This window comes from Vidua macroura, chromosome 12 (genome assembly GCF_024509145.1).
Source record: "Vidua macroura isolate BioBank_ID:100142 chromosome 12, ASM2450914v1, whole genome shotgun sequence".
NCBI lineage: Eukaryota > Metazoa > Chordata > Aves > Passeriformes > Viduidae > Vidua > Vidua macroura.
The window spans coordinates 2,635,447-2,649,614 of NC_071582.1; the positions used below are offsets into that span (position 1 = coordinate 2,635,447).

General features: G+C 60.8%; 3 protein-coding genes across 4 annotated transcripts in view; all 3 read right to left on the reverse strand.

Moving 5' to 3' along the window:
• Nucleotides 1-752: 752 nt before the first annotated feature.
• Nucleotides 753-3,707, reverse strand: LOC128813631 (immunoglobulin superfamily containing leucine-rich repeat protein-like). The gene is made up of 2 exons (XM_053988922.1): nucleotides 3,667-3,707; nucleotides 753-2,760 (listed from the first exon to the last, which is right to left on the reverse strand). The coding sequence occupies exon 2, from the start codon at nucleotides 2,749-2,751 to the stop codon at nucleotides 1,510-1,512; it is 1,242 nt and encodes a 413-aa protein (XP_053844897.1). The 5' UTR covers nucleotides 2,752-2,760; nucleotides 3,667-3,707; the 3' UTR covers nucleotides 753-1,509.
• A 6,145-nt stretch (nucleotides 3,708-9,852) lies between these two features.
• On the reverse strand, nucleotides 9,853-12,905 carry LOC128813346 (immunoglobulin superfamily containing leucine-rich repeat protein 2-like). 2 transcript variants are annotated; one of them, XM_053988398.1, is made up of 2 exons: nucleotides 12,710-12,905; nucleotides 9,853-11,992 (listed from the first exon to the last, which is right to left on the reverse strand). In XM_053988398.1, exon 2 carries the CDS (start codon nucleotides 11,984-11,986, stop codon nucleotides 9,893-9,895), a length of 2,094 nt encoding a protein of 697 aa, XP_053844373.1. In that variant the 5' UTR covers nucleotides 11,987-11,992; nucleotides 12,710-12,905; the 3' UTR covers nucleotides 9,853-9,892. The 2 variants fall into 2 exon arrangements, with proteins under 2 accessions (XP_053844373.1, XP_053844372.1); XM_053988397.1 differs by lacking the exon at nucleotides 12,710-12,905 and having other exon boundaries at nucleotides 9,853-12,179.
• A 318-nt stretch (nucleotides 12,906-13,223) lies between these two features.
• Nucleotides 13,224-14,168, reverse strand: part of LOXL1 (lysyl oxidase like 1) — a 23,498-nt gene continuing 22,553 nt past the window's right edge. The window contains exon 7 of the mRNA XM_053988689.1: nucleotides 13,224-13,602. Within this exon, the coding sequence (XP_053844664.1) occupies nucleotides 13,224-13,602 (379 nt within the window). The remainder of the gene's footprint in view (nucleotides 13,603-14,168) is intronic.

Genomic DNA, 14,168 nt, shown 5'->3' on the forward strand with positions numbered 1-14,168 from the left:
AGCGGGAAAAATTTATGGGAATCCAGGAGCTCCCCACAGAGACCTCGGCTGCCACTTCCCTTCCCCTAAAATCCCCCTGGAGAAGGAATTTCGATGCTGGGGAGCTCCAGGCTCTGATTTTGGGGTCACTTCCATTCCTGGGCTGCTGCAGGGGGGAATTTTGGGGTATCCCAGGATTTTGGGGGTTCCTTCCAGATTTGGGGTGAGGCAACAGGGAAATTTGGGGGATCTTGGGATGCTCCACAGTTGGGAAGGGTTTGGGGATTCTCCAGCACCGGGAAGGATTTAGGGGATTCGAGGGGATGCCATGGGGCAGGGAAGGATTTTGGGATTCTTCAGAGCTGGGAAGGATTTGGGGGATCTGAGGGGATTCTCTGGCACCTGGGGATTTGGGAAAATTGAAGGGATGTTCCAGCACTGGGAAGGATTTGGGAATGCTCCGACACCGGAGGATTTGGGGGAGCCAGGAGGATTCTCCAGAACTGAGAAAGATTTGGGGGATTTGAGGGGATTCTCCAGAGCTGGGAAGGATCTTGGGATTTGGGGGATCTGAGGGGGTGCCATGGGACTGGGAAGGATTTGGGGGATTTGTGGGGGATTCCCCAGCACTGGGAAGGATTTGGGAAAAGTGGGAATGACAGAAGTGTCCCCTGATCCAGGAGGGTTGGGGACAATCTGGGGGAACCCAGGAGCCGCTGGTTCGGGGGGATTTTGGGATTTTGGGATGCACAAATCAAGCGAAGCCCAGCTGGTTTAGAAAAAAAAAAAAAGGAGTTTATTCAAAGTGTTTATAAAAAGTAATTATTAATTCAAGGTGTTTATTAATTCAAGGTATTCATTAAAATAGTTTCTTTATTACAGGTGTTTATGATGGGTATTTCTTAATTAAAGGCGTTAATTAAAGGCATTTATTGCTGTCCCTGGTTTCCTGGGACACCTGGATAAGGAATATTTGTCCTGCCGGGAATTCCAGAGCACTCGGGGAATGTTTATGGCTTCAAGGCAGCTCAGCTTCTCTGCTGTTCCCAATCTTTCCCCCATTCCCACTGGGAGCGGTTTGGGAATCTTTGGCTCAACCCGGTGGGTCCAGCCCAGACAGATTTTTGGGATTCCCGATCCAAGGCTGTGGCTCCATCCCGATGCTCTGTGGCATCCGTGTCCCCAAGGATGCCGTTCCCAGGGATTTTATCCTTGGATCCCTCCCCGCTGGCAGCCGTGGCGGCTCTGGGGAGGGATTGTCACCGTTGTCACCTCCCGTGGCCGCCCTCGGATCCGGGCAGGGAGAAAAGCGGGAAGCAGCACGTTGGGACAGCCGGGAATTGGCGGCAGATCCCGCCTGGATCCGCCCCACGTTCCCTGAGCTCCTCCAGGAACAGGAACGGCGAGGGCTGGACCACCCGCCCCGGGCCCGCGGTGGCCCCGTTGGGCTCCGGAGCGCTCCCGGATGCCAGAAGCTCAGCAAAGGCACTACGAGAGGAAAAAACTACGGAAAAACGGGAACGCCGAGATTCACCAGAGCAGCAGCCCCAGAGCCAGCGGCAGAATTCCCAGGCGGAATTCCCGGGCTCCCGCGCCGCTCCGGGCCTCGCCGGACACGTGGTAGACGATGACCAACTTCTCGCCCATGCCAGAGGGATCCAGCTCGTCCCCCTTGGCGCAGCTGTGCCCGCCGGGGTGCCCGGCCTGCGGGTCATCGCGGGGCAGCTCCTCGGCCGGGTCGGCCGAGCCGGCCAGCGCCACGTTGACGGAGACGTCGCGCGTGCCCACGTCGTTGACGGCCAGGCAGGTGTAGGTGCCCTCGTCCTCCTTGCCGAAGTCGGGGATGGCCATGGTGCCGTTCTTGAAGGCCAGGAAGCGCCGCCGGCCCGCTTTGGCGCCGCCGTCGCGCGCCACCGTGGGCCCGTGGATGTCCACGCGGCGGCCGGCCGTGCGGATCTGCCAGCGGATCTCCGGCGGGGGGCTGCCGGCCACGCTGCAGTGCAGGGTCAGCGTCGGCCCGTCCCCGGGGCCGGCGGCGGCCGGGCCGGACAGGTAGGTCAGCTGGGCCGAGGGCGGCACGCAGAGCGCGCCGGGGATGTCGGTGACCGGCCGGCCCCGCAGCCGCGCCGGCGCGGCGCACAGCGTGGAGCCGGCCCTGGAGAGGACCACCGAGGTGCCGTGCGCCCACTCCTTGAGCCAGAAGAGCTTGCAGGAGCAGTTGAAGGGGTTGTGGAAGAGCTGCAGCTGCGCCAGCGCCGGCAGCCCCTCGAAGGTGCCGCGGGCCAGCGTGGCCAGCTCGTTGTCGTTGAGCCACAGCGAGCGCAGCTCCCGCAGGCCGGCCAGCGCGCCGCGGGGCACGGCGGCCAGCCGGTTGTTGCTGAGCTTGAGGATCTGCAGCGCGCTGAGGTTGCGCAGGTCCTGCCAGGGGAAATCCGCCAGCCGGTTGTGGCTCAGGTCCAGGTTCTTGAGGTGCGGCAGGGCCGCGAAGGCGCCGGGCTCCACGGCCGAGATGTGGTTGTAGCCCAACCACAGCGACTGCAGCTCGGGCGCCTCGGCCAGCGAGGCGCGGCCCAGGCGGCCCAGGCGGTTGGCGGAGAGCGTGAGGATGGTGACGTTGGGGGACAGGCCCCGCGGGACGTCCCGCAGCTCGCGGTAGGCGCACTCGGCCAGCAGCCGCCCGTTCTTCTTGGTGGAGCAGGAGCACGGAGCGGGACAGGCCAGGCCCAGCCACACGAGCGTCACCAGTGCCACGAGGCCGAGCAGCGGCCGCATCCTCGCCTCCTGCCGGGCACAGAGACGGGAATGAGCCCGGCCAAACAGCCGGGACGGGAAAGAACTCCGGCTGCCAAAAGCGGCCTGGGAGATTCCCTAAACCCGCCTCGAGCTTGTTCTTCCCCCTCTGGAAAAGCTTTTCCGGGTTTGGGATGAAGCCGTGTTTGGGACGGGCAGCGGGAGCCGGGGGGGTTCCGGGTTCCTCCCGCTGAGGAGGAACGGAGCCTCCGCAGCTCTTTCCCAACCGGCCTTCCCATAAATCAGGGAATTGGCCTTCCCAGAAATCAGGGAATTTTTGGGATTTCCAGCGGGCTCACAGGCCGTGTCATGGAAAAAAACCCGGCGCCTTCTCTCAGCCAGGGGCTGTGGGGTCCCCGCGGCTGCTGGAATTCTTGGAAAGGGAATTTTTCCCAACTTAACTCCTCATTCCCCTCGCGGGGGCTTTTGCAAGGCGCTCCAGAGGTTCCTTCCCGCTCCGAATTCCCCGCAGCTGGCAGCCAGACCCCTTTGTCTTTCCCTGCCCTCCATTCCCAGCTCCCAGCGCTGCCATTCCCAGCGGGAATTTCTCGGGAATAAACCCGAGATCGGGATCTCAGGGGTGGCAAAGGCGCCCCACTGGCTCTGGGCGAGCTCCAGGTGACATTTTGGGGTGCGCAGGGAGGGACAAATCCCATCTCCCGGAGGTTGCGGAGGGGAAATCCCAGAATTTTTTCCCTCCTGGAGCTCCGGGTCGCATCCCACCCCTTTTCCAGAGCCCCCCGGGGCTCCCCCGCCGCCTCCCGGCACATTCCAGGGCCGTGAATAACCGCCCTGCCTCCTTCCTCCCCTCCTTTCCCGGATTTTTTCCCCGCTTTTTTTCCCGTTTTTCGCCCGCTCCAACCCCGCTCCCCGCGCCCGCCGCCCCCGCCCCGTCACCGCCGGTGGAGCCCCGGTGTCCCCGCTCCGCTGGACTCGGCCCCGCCGCTCCCGGGCGCTCCTCGGCTTCTCCTCCTCCTCCTCCTCCTCCTCCTCCTCCTCCTCCTCCCGGCCCATCCCCTCCCCGTCCCCCGGGCCCGGATTGTTTTCCATGGCACCGACCCGCGCGGCCCGTCCTCGGCTCCGCCAAAATCCCCTAAAACCCACACCCCTGTCCCCCAAAATCCCCTAAAACCCATCACCGCACACCCCTGAGCCCCAAAATCCCCTAAACCCCATTACCCCAAATCCCTGTACCCCAAAATCTCCTAAAACCCGTTACCCCAAATCCCTGTACCCCAAAATCCCCTAAAACCCATTACCCCAAATCCCTGTACCCCAAAATCCCCTAAAACCCGTTACCCCAAATCCCTGTACCCCAAAATCCCCTAAAACCCGTTACCCCCAAATCCCTGTACCCCAAAATCCCCTAAAACCCTGACAACCCACACTCCTGAGCCCCAAAATCCCCTAAAACCCATTACCACCACACCCCTGTACCCCAAAATCCCCTAAAACCCGTTACCCCAAATCCCTGTACCCCAAAAATCCCCTAAAAACCCGACAACCTCCTGAGCCCCAAAATCCCCTAAAACCCATCACTGCACACCCCTGAGCCCCAAAATCCCCTAAAAACCCATCACTGCACAGCCCTGAGCCCCAAAATCCCCTAAAAACCCATCACTGCACACCCCTGAGCCCCAAAATCCCCTAAAAACCCATCACTGCACACCCCTGAGCCCCAAAATCCCCTAGAACCCACACCCCTGTCCCCCAAAATCCCCTAAAACCCATCACTGCACACCCCCGAGCCCCAAAATCCCTTAAAAGCCATTACTCCAAATCCCCGTACCCCAAAATCTCCAAAACCCATCACTGCACACCCCTGAGCCCCCAAATCCCCCGAAAACCCACCACCCCAATTCCCTGTCGCCCAAAATTCCCTAAAAACCCATCCTCCCACACCCCTGCCCCCCCAAAATCCCCTAGAACAGCATCCCCCCAATTCTCTGTATCCCAAAATCCCCCAAAACCCCATCCACCACACCCCTGCCCCCCCAAAATCCCCTAAAAATCCATCACCCCAATTCCCTGTATCCCAAAACCCCTCAAAATCCCATCCCCCACCCCTTGCCCCCTAAAATCCCCTAAAATCTCCTTCCCTCCAAACCCTTGACCCCCAAAATCCCCCAAAACCCCGTTTGGGGACGGGCTTTGGGGACAGGCTTTGGGGACAGGGATTGGGGTTAAGGTTTGGGGACAGATTTTGGGGTCAGGCTTTGAGGACAGGGATTGGGTTAGGGTTTGGGGTCTGCATTTGGGGTCAGGTCTTGGGGACAGATTTTGGGGTTAGGCTTTGGGGACAGGGATTGGGGTCAGCATTTGGGGACAGGCTTTGGGGACAGGGATTGAGGACAGGGTTTGGGGTCAGGGTTTGGGGACAGGGTTTGGGGTCAGGCTTTGGAAACAGCATTTGGGGTCAGGCTTTGGGGTCAGGTTTTGGGGTCAGGCTTTGGGGTTAGGCTTTGGGGACAGGGATTGGGGTCAGCATTTGGGGACAGGCTTTGGGGACAGGGATTGAGGACAGGGTTTGGGGTCAGGGTTTGGGGACAGGGTTTGGGGTCAGGCTTTGGAAACAGCATTTGGGGTCAGGTTTTGGGGACCGGTTTTGGGGACAGTGGGTGGGGACAGGGTTTGGGGTCAGTGTCTGGGACAGAGTTTGGGGACATGGGGTGAGGACAGGGTTTGGGGTCAGGGTTTGGGGTCAGGTTTTGGGGACAAGGTTTGGGGACAGGTTTTGGGGTGAGCATTTGGGAACAGGCTTTGGGGACATGGGGTGGCGAGGTGACCCCACAGAGGAGTTGTGGGGCCGAGGCTGGATCAGGAGGGAGGAGGAAATTCCCGAATGCAGGAATGGCACCAGGGATGGCACCGGGGGATGTGACATGGGATGGCACCGGGGATGGCACTGGGGGATGTGACATGGGGTGGCACCGGGTATGTCCCTGACGCCACCTCCGCATGTCCCTGCGGAGAATTCCCAAGAAAAGGTCGGAAATTCGGGATTGTGGGGATTTCATCCCGCAGATCCCACACGGGAATGGGAATGGGAACGGGCCCTGTCCACCCCAAACTGGTCAAACTGGGAAATCCCAACTGCTCAAACTGGGACATTCCAAACTGGTTAAACTGGGACATTCCCAACTGCTCAAACTGGGAAATCCTGACTGGTTAAACTGGGACATTCCCAACTGGTCAAACTGGGAATTCCCAACTGGTTAAACTGGACATTCCCAAATGGTCAAACTGGGACATTCCCAACTGGTCAAACTGGGAATTCCCAACTGGTTAAACTGGACATTCCCAAATGGTCAAACTGGGACATTCCCAACTGCTCAAACTGGGAATTCCCAACTGCTCAAACTGGGAAATCCTGACTGGTTAAACTGGGACATTCCAAACTGGTCAAACTAGGCCATTCCTGATTTGTCAAACTGGTCAAACTGGGAAATCCTGACTGGTCAAACTGGGACATTCCCAACTGCTCAAACTGGGAAATCCTGACTGGTCATACTGGGACATTCCCAACTGGTTAAACTGGGACATTCCCAACTGGTTAAACTGGGACATTCCCAAATGGTCAAACTGGGACATTCCCAACTGCTCAAACTGGGAAATCCTGACTGGTCATACTGGGACATTCCAGACTGGTCAAACTGGGGCCATTCCCGCTGCGGGTCTGGAATTCCCTTGTGAGCTCCCCGCTCATTCCAGCCGTGGGGATAAAACCGGAGGATTTTTGGGAATTGTGAGCACTCCATGGATGCTTTAACCATTCCCAGCAGGAATTTTTTCCAGGAGAAATGCAGATCCCCACCCCCACCCCCCCTTCATTGGTGCCCTCCTGGAGAGCAGCAAATCCCGGCCTCATCCCAGATTCCCGGGAATCCACGTTCCCTAATTAAAGGCAGCTGGGATGATTGTTCTTTTCCCTTCCCGCCGTGACTGCCGAGCGCGACGCTCAATTACGGGAATATCCACAATTATGGAAATGTCAACAATTATGGGGATATTCACAATCATGGGAATGTCAACAATCACGGAGATATTCACGATTAATTATGGGAATATCAACAATTATGGGAGTGTCAAAAATTATGGAGATATCCACAATGATGGGAATGTCAACAATTATGGGAATATCCACAATTAATTATGGGAATGTCAACAATTATGGGAATATCCACAATCAATTATGGGAATGTCAACAATTATGGGAATGTCAGCAATTATAGGAATATTCATGATTAATTATGATAATATCCACAATTATGGGAATATTCACGATTAATTATGGGAATGTCAATAATTATGGGAATATTCACGATTAATTATGGGAATACCAACAATTGTGGGCATATCAACAATTATGGGGATATTCACAATTATGGGAATGTCAACAATTATGGGAATGTCAACAATTATGGGAATATCCACAATCAATTATGGGAATGTCAACAATTATAGGAATATTCACAATTAATTATGATAATATCCACAATTATGGGAACATTCACGATTAATTATGGGAATGTCAATAATTATGGGAATATTCACGATTAATTATGGGAATACCAACAATTGTGGGTTTATCAACAATTATGGGGATATTCACAATTATGGGAATGTCAACAATTATGGGAATATTCACAATTAATTACGGGAATATTCACAATTAATTATGGGAATATACACGATTATGGGAATATCCACAATTATGGGAATATCCAGGCTCTGCCAGGCAGATCCGAACACCTGGAGCAGCCTCAGATTCCCGGGATTGGGGGGATTTTGGGAGGATTTGGGCATTTTTTTTTCCCCTGGAGAAAGGAATGTTGGATTGCCAGGGGGGATTTCATTGGTGAGATGGGATTGGGAGCAGAAATCCAGCGGGAATTTTGGGATGAGTGCTGGGAGTGCTTGGGAACTGAGGTGCCACCGACAGGGAGAAGAATTGGGGAGAAAAAGGCAAAAAAAAAGAGCAAGGTTTGGGGTGGTTTTTTACAAAAAAAAAAAAAAAAGAGACGCGGGGATTGTAGAAATTCCATCATAAACTTAAATAAGCTACAGATAAAATGATAGATAAAACATCTCTAAAATGAGAGGAATCGTATCTAAAATAATGAAAACATCTCTAAAATGATAGCAAGCATATCTAAAACGACGTGAATTATATAAAAATGACAGAAATGATAATTAAAATGAGAGACAACGATCTGGGAAATGATAGAAAATGATCCATAAAACGGTGGAAAACACACATCCGTGGGATGTTTCCTTGCTCCAGCGGATTCCGATGCTCACCGGGGGAAAATGGAATTCCTTTTTTTTTTTCCTTCCCTCCGGGGTGAATTTATAGGGAAGATTTAATGGATTTGGGCGATTCCGTTCGCGATTTCCGCGCCTGCTTTATGGCCGGAAAAAATGAATGGATGTTTTTTCGGGTATTACAAAACCGCGAACGCACATAAAAGGAGGCGGCTGTGGCGGTGCCACCTGCTGGCTGTCCCCTCCCCGCCCTGGGGACAAAATCCCGGTTTTTCCCCCCAAGCACGGAGGCGGCTCCACTTTCAATCCCTTTTATTGACTCGTCACGGACAGAAGCGCGCAGAGAAAGCGCCCGCGGCTCTCCGCGGCACCGGGGCGAGCGGCGAGCGGGCTGGCGGCCACCGTGGCCACCGTGGCGACCTCGGCCGCCGGCTCCGGGCGCGTCTGCGGCACACACACTTGGCTACAAGGCTACTCTACCCAAAACACACCGAGGGGAGGGGACGGGGACCGGGAATCGGGGATTGGGGACCGGGAATCGGGGACCGGGGATTGGGGATCGCGGATCGGGGATTGGGGAGCCCTTGGGGGGTTCGGAGCTGTCCCGGCTCATCCGGTGCTGAACGGGGAGAGAGGGATCCACCGGGAACGGGAGTGGCGGGGACCGGGGAGAACCGGGACCCACCGGGAGCGGGAGCGGGAGCGGCGGGGACCAGGAGAACCGGGACCCACCGGGAGCAGGAGCGGCGGGGACCAGGGATCAGCTCCCGGGAGTGGCGGGGACCGGGAAGAGCCGAGACCCAGCGGGAACGGGAGTGGCGGGGACCGGGGATCAGCTCCCAGGAGTGGCAGGGACCAGGGATCAGCTCCCGGCAGGGACCGGGGATCAGCTCCGGGAGTGGCGGGGACTGGGGATCAGCTCCCGGCAGGGACCGAGGATCAGCTCCCGGCAGGGACCGGGGATCAGCTCCCGGGACTGGCGGGGACCGGGGATCAGCTCCCGGGAGTGGCGGGGACCGAGGATCAGCTCCCGGGAGTGGCGGGGACCGAGGATCAGCTCCCGGGAGTGGCGGGGACTGGGGATCAGCTCCCGGCAGGGACCGAGGATCAGCTCCCGGCAGGGACCGAGGATCAGCTCCCGGGACTGGCGGGGACCGGGGATCAGCTCCCGGCAGGGACCGAGGATTAGCTCCCGGGAGTGGCGGGGACCGGGGAGCACCAATATCCATCGGGGGCTGGAGAGAACCGCCCGGGAGCGGCGGGGACCGGGAATGTCGGCACCCACCGGGGCGCAGGGAGCATCGCCCACGAGTGGCGGGGACCGAGGAGCCCCGGGATCCATCGTGGAGCGGGGAAACCGCCCGGGAGCAGCGGGGACCGGGAATGTCGGCACCCGCCGGGGAAAATCGGGATGCGCCGGAGCGCGGCGCGCACCCACCGGGGAGCGGCGGGGACCGCTCCGGGCTCGACAGGAGAGAACCGGGGAGCAGAGGGGACTCACCGGGCACCGAGGAGCGGCGGGGACTGAACCGATTCCAGCAAAGAGAATTTGGGGCTATGGGGTTTTTTGCGTTTAGCCGTTTTCTCGGGGTTTTTTCGTTTTTTTTTCCTCGGAGGGGAAAGAGAGCGCGGGGCTGGCGGGCGGCGGAGGGAGGCGGGGGAGAGGGAATCGTTGTTGCCCGAAATGGAAACGAAATCGTGGGAGGCTCATCCCGGCGGCACCGGGCGAGAAGGAGAAGGGGGAGGAGGAGGAGGAGGAGGAGGGGGAGGAGAGGCGGGGATGGCTCCGCTCGTTGCCGGAGGTTTTTCCCCGGGCGGAGCGGGGGGTGGGGAGCGGGGGCCGGGGGGTTCGGGGGGCTCAGCGGGGCCGCTGCCGGTAGTTGCCGTTGATCTCCGGGGAGATGGTGACGGCCTCGGCGCCCAGCGGCAGCTTGTCGCTGTACTCGGAGCGAACCTCGAACTCCTCGGCGCCGCCCTTGGACTGCGACTCCGCCATGGAGCTGGCGGCCACGCTCTCCTCCCGCTCCAGCTCCGCCGCGCCTTCCCCCTCCCTCCCGCGCCGCCACCGCGCTCCTTCTTCATCCCCCGCCTCCTCCTCCTCCTCCTCCTCCTCCTCGGCCTCGGCCTCGCCGGGACCGAAGTTCTTCTCGGACTCCAGGTAGGAGGCGCGGGGGTCGAAGTCGGCGGCCATGCGCTTCTCCATCTGGTCGGGGTTCTGCGCCTTCATGATCAGCTTGTAGGGCTTGGCCTGCAGCTTGGCGAGCAGGTGGCACCACGTGGCGCCCAGCAGCGGCAGCGTGGCCAGCAGCAGCAGGAAGATGCTGACCACCACGATGATGATGAGCGACGGGATCTCCTTCTTGGTGGTGAACACCACCTGCACCCGGCACTCCTCGCCCGGCGAGCTCAGGCACACCGAGTAGTTGGTGCCGGGGCTCAGGCCCTGGAACCAGTAGGAGTTCACGCCGGCCTCGATCTGCGACCACTGCAGCAGGGCGTGGCCCTGGCGGCCCTGCTGGCACAGGTAGAGCACGCCCAGGTGGCCCCCGCCGGGCTGGGTGGGCGTCAGCTGCACGCGGGCGTCGCGCTCGGCCACGTCCAGGGCGATGACGCCCAGATCGAAGCTGTGCCGCTTGAAGTCGCCGCTCTGGTTGAAGGCGTGGTTGGAGATGTACTTGGAGCCGCCCGCCGAGGAGCCGCACTTCTTCTCCAGGCCCGGCGGCTCCACCGGGACCCGGCCCCGGCCCTCAGGCTCCGGCCCCGCCCCTGAGCCGGGCCGGCTCTGCCGGGTGGGGCCCAGCGCTTTGCCCCTCTCCTCCGGGGTCAGCACGCTGTTCTTGGCCGCCTCGGCGTCGGGTTTCTTGTCGCCCGCCTGCCCCTTGCCGCCCAGCGGGTCGCCGCCGGGCGCCGCCGGGTATTTCTGCGCGCCCGCCACGGCCACGCTGACCGAGGAGTGGTTGCTGCCCACCTCGTTGGTGGCCACGCAGGTGTAGGTGCCCTCCTCGCGCTTGCTCAGGCGCGGGATCACCAAGGTGCCGTTCTTGAACGCCACGAAGCGCTCGGGCTCCGGCCGCGGCGCCTCCTTGGCCGCGCTCTCCGGGCCGCTCCCGCCGAGCTCCAGGCTCTGGCCGGCCGTGCGGATCTTCCAGCGCAGCTCGGGCGGCGGCGAGCCGCTGGCGGCGCAGTGCAGGCTCAGCGTGAGGCCGTCGGGCAGCTCGGCCGCGTCCAGCTCGGGCGAGTAGCTGAGGCTCACGGCGGGCGCGGCGCAGGGCAGCTCGGGCAGCTTGGCCAGCGGCACGCCGCGCAGGCGCTCGGGCAGCGCGCAGGCGATGGAGTCCTTCTCGGGGATGGAGATGAGCGTGCTCTCCATCCAGCGCTTCAGCCAGCGCAGCGCGCAGGAGCACTCGAAGGGGTTGTTGTAGATCTGCAGGTGCGACAGCGAGCCCAGCGAGTCGAAGATGCCCTCGGCCAGCGTGGCGAAGCGGTTGTTGTTGATGCGCAGCGAGCGCAGGTCCTTGAGCGTGCGGAAGGCGTCGGGCGGCACCAGCGCCATGCGGTTGTTGTTCATCTTGAGCAGCTGCAGCGCGCTCAGGTTGCGCAGGTCCCGCCAGGGGAACTCCACGATCTGGTTGTGGCTGATGTCCAGGTTCTTGAGCTGCGCCAGCACGGCCAGCGCGCCGGGCTCGATGGCGGCGATCTCGTTGTGCGCCAGCCACAGCGAGCTCACCTGGGTCACCTCGGCGAAGGCGCCGCGGGGCAGCGAGCTGATCTTGTTGGCCGACAGGCTCAGGGTGGTCACGTTGGAGGGCAGCCCCGCGGGCACGGCCTGCAGCTCCTTGTAGGCGCAGTCGGCGAACTGGTGCGCGTACTTGTCCACGCAAGCGCACGGCTCCGGGCACGCCCGGCCCGAGCCCAGCAGGGCCGCCAGCAGCAGCGCCAGCAGCGGGGCCATGTCCCCCTGGCAGGGGACAGCGCGGGGCTCAGCGCCAGCGCGCCCCGGCCCCGCCCGCCGGCGGGAGGTGGAGGCGGCGGGGCCGCGCCCCATTGTCTGTGCCCGGCTCCCCCCGGCTGCCGCCCGCTGCCTCCCGCGCATCCCCTCCTCGCCCTCTCCCCCGCTTTCCTCCCCTTCCCGGCGGCTCTTCCCACCCTTCTCGCTCTCTTTTTCTCTGCTCCAGCAGGTTTTCTTTCCCTCCTCCCTGGCCGGCTCTTCCCACCCTTCTCACTCTCTTTTTCCCGGCTCGATCGGTTTTTCCTTTCCTCCCCTTCACGGGAGCTCTTCCCACCCTTCTCACTCTCTTTTTCCCGGCTCGATCGGGTTTTCCTTCCCTCTCCCCTTCCCGGCTCTTCCCACCCTTCTCACTCTCTTTTTCCCGGCTCGATCGGGTTTTTCCTTCTCCCTTTCCCCTTCCCGGCTCTTCCCACCCTTCTCACTTTCTTTTTCTCGGCTCTATCAGGCTTTTCCTCCCCCTCTCCCCCTCCTGAAATAACCAACTAATTAACCTCCATTTTCTTTATCCGCTGCTTTCATCCCTCCTTCCCCAATTATTTCTTTCGCTTCCCTCTCCTCTCCCTCCCCTCCAGCTCTTCCCTCCCTCGCTCCCCCGTCTCTCCCTACTTCATCCCCGCCCTACTCCCCCTCTCCTGTGCCCCTGTCGCGCTGTCCCCCGCCACTCACCCTCTCCTAGGTGCCTCTCCGCCACCCTCAGCCCTTCCCGGCGCTCCTCATCCTCCTCCTGCCAGCCGGCCGAGGGGCGGGGGGACCGGGGGGACCCCGCCCGCTGCCCCCGCGCCTGCCGGGGCTGAGCTGCGAGCGGCGGCGGGGCCGTGCGGGCTCTGGGCTGCCGAGGCACAGCGAGAGGCAGCGATTTGCATTTCTGCCAGCCTCCCCCTCCGCCCGCTCGCCACCCCCCTTCCTTCTCCCAGCCCACCACCCACCCCCCCGGCCGGCGCCGCCCGCGGCCGCTCCCGCACCGCCGGTACCCCCCGAAAATACGGAAATAACCCCAAAAAAAGACGCGGAGCCGCCGGTGCTGCTCGGCCCGCGGGCGTTCTCCGCCGCTCCGCCGCCGCGGTGCGCTAGCCGGCTTTCCCCCGGAGCGGCGGCGATGCCGTCGGGGCGCGGCTCCCCCCGTCCCGCCCGCGCATCCCTCGGAGGATGGAGGAGAAGAAGGACGGAGCCTCCCGTGCCGCTATTCCCGATCCATGCGGGAATTCCAGCGGCCCGTGCGGCCGCTTGTGGCGGGAGGGAGGACGGGGACGGGAGCGGGGGGACGCGGCTCCCGCATGCCGCCCCCGGAGCGATCCTGCCCGGGAAAAGCGGGATGCAGGGAGCGGTGCCCCCCGAGCCCCGGGGCAGGAACCATCGACCGGGGCACGGCATCGATCCCGATCGGGCGGGGGGATCGATTCCCGCCTTCCCCTTCCCGACCCCGACCCCGCCATCCCCGCCCCGCGGCCACCGGCGAGGGCCGCGGGGGCTCGGCGGGGAATGGCGGGGCCGAGCGGCTCCGCCCGGTGTCGGCGACAGGGCTGAGTCGCGACAGAGAGCGGCCCCGCCCCCAGCTGTGCCTGCCCGACACAGGCCCCGATCCAAACAATCCAGTAGGGATGGATGATGGATGGATGGATGGATGGATGGATGGATGGATGGATGGATGGATGGATGATGGATGGATGGATGATGGATGATGGATGGATGGATGGATGATGGATGGATGGATGGATGATGGATGGATGGATGGATGATGGATGGATGATGGATGGATGATGGATGGATGGATGGATGGATGGATGGATGGATGGATGGATGGATGGATGGATGGATGGATGGATGATGGATGGATGGATGGATGGATGATGGATGGATGATTGATGGATGGATGGATGGATGGTGGATGGATGGATGGATGGATGAATGATGGATGGATGATGGATGGATGGATGATGGATGGATGATGGATGATGGATGGATGGATGATGGATGGATGGATGGATGGATGGATGGATGGATGGATGGATGATGGATGATGGATGGATGGATGATGGATGGATGGATGATGGATGGATGGATGGATGGATGGATGGATGGATGGATGATGGATGGATGGATGGATGGATGGATGATGGATGATGGA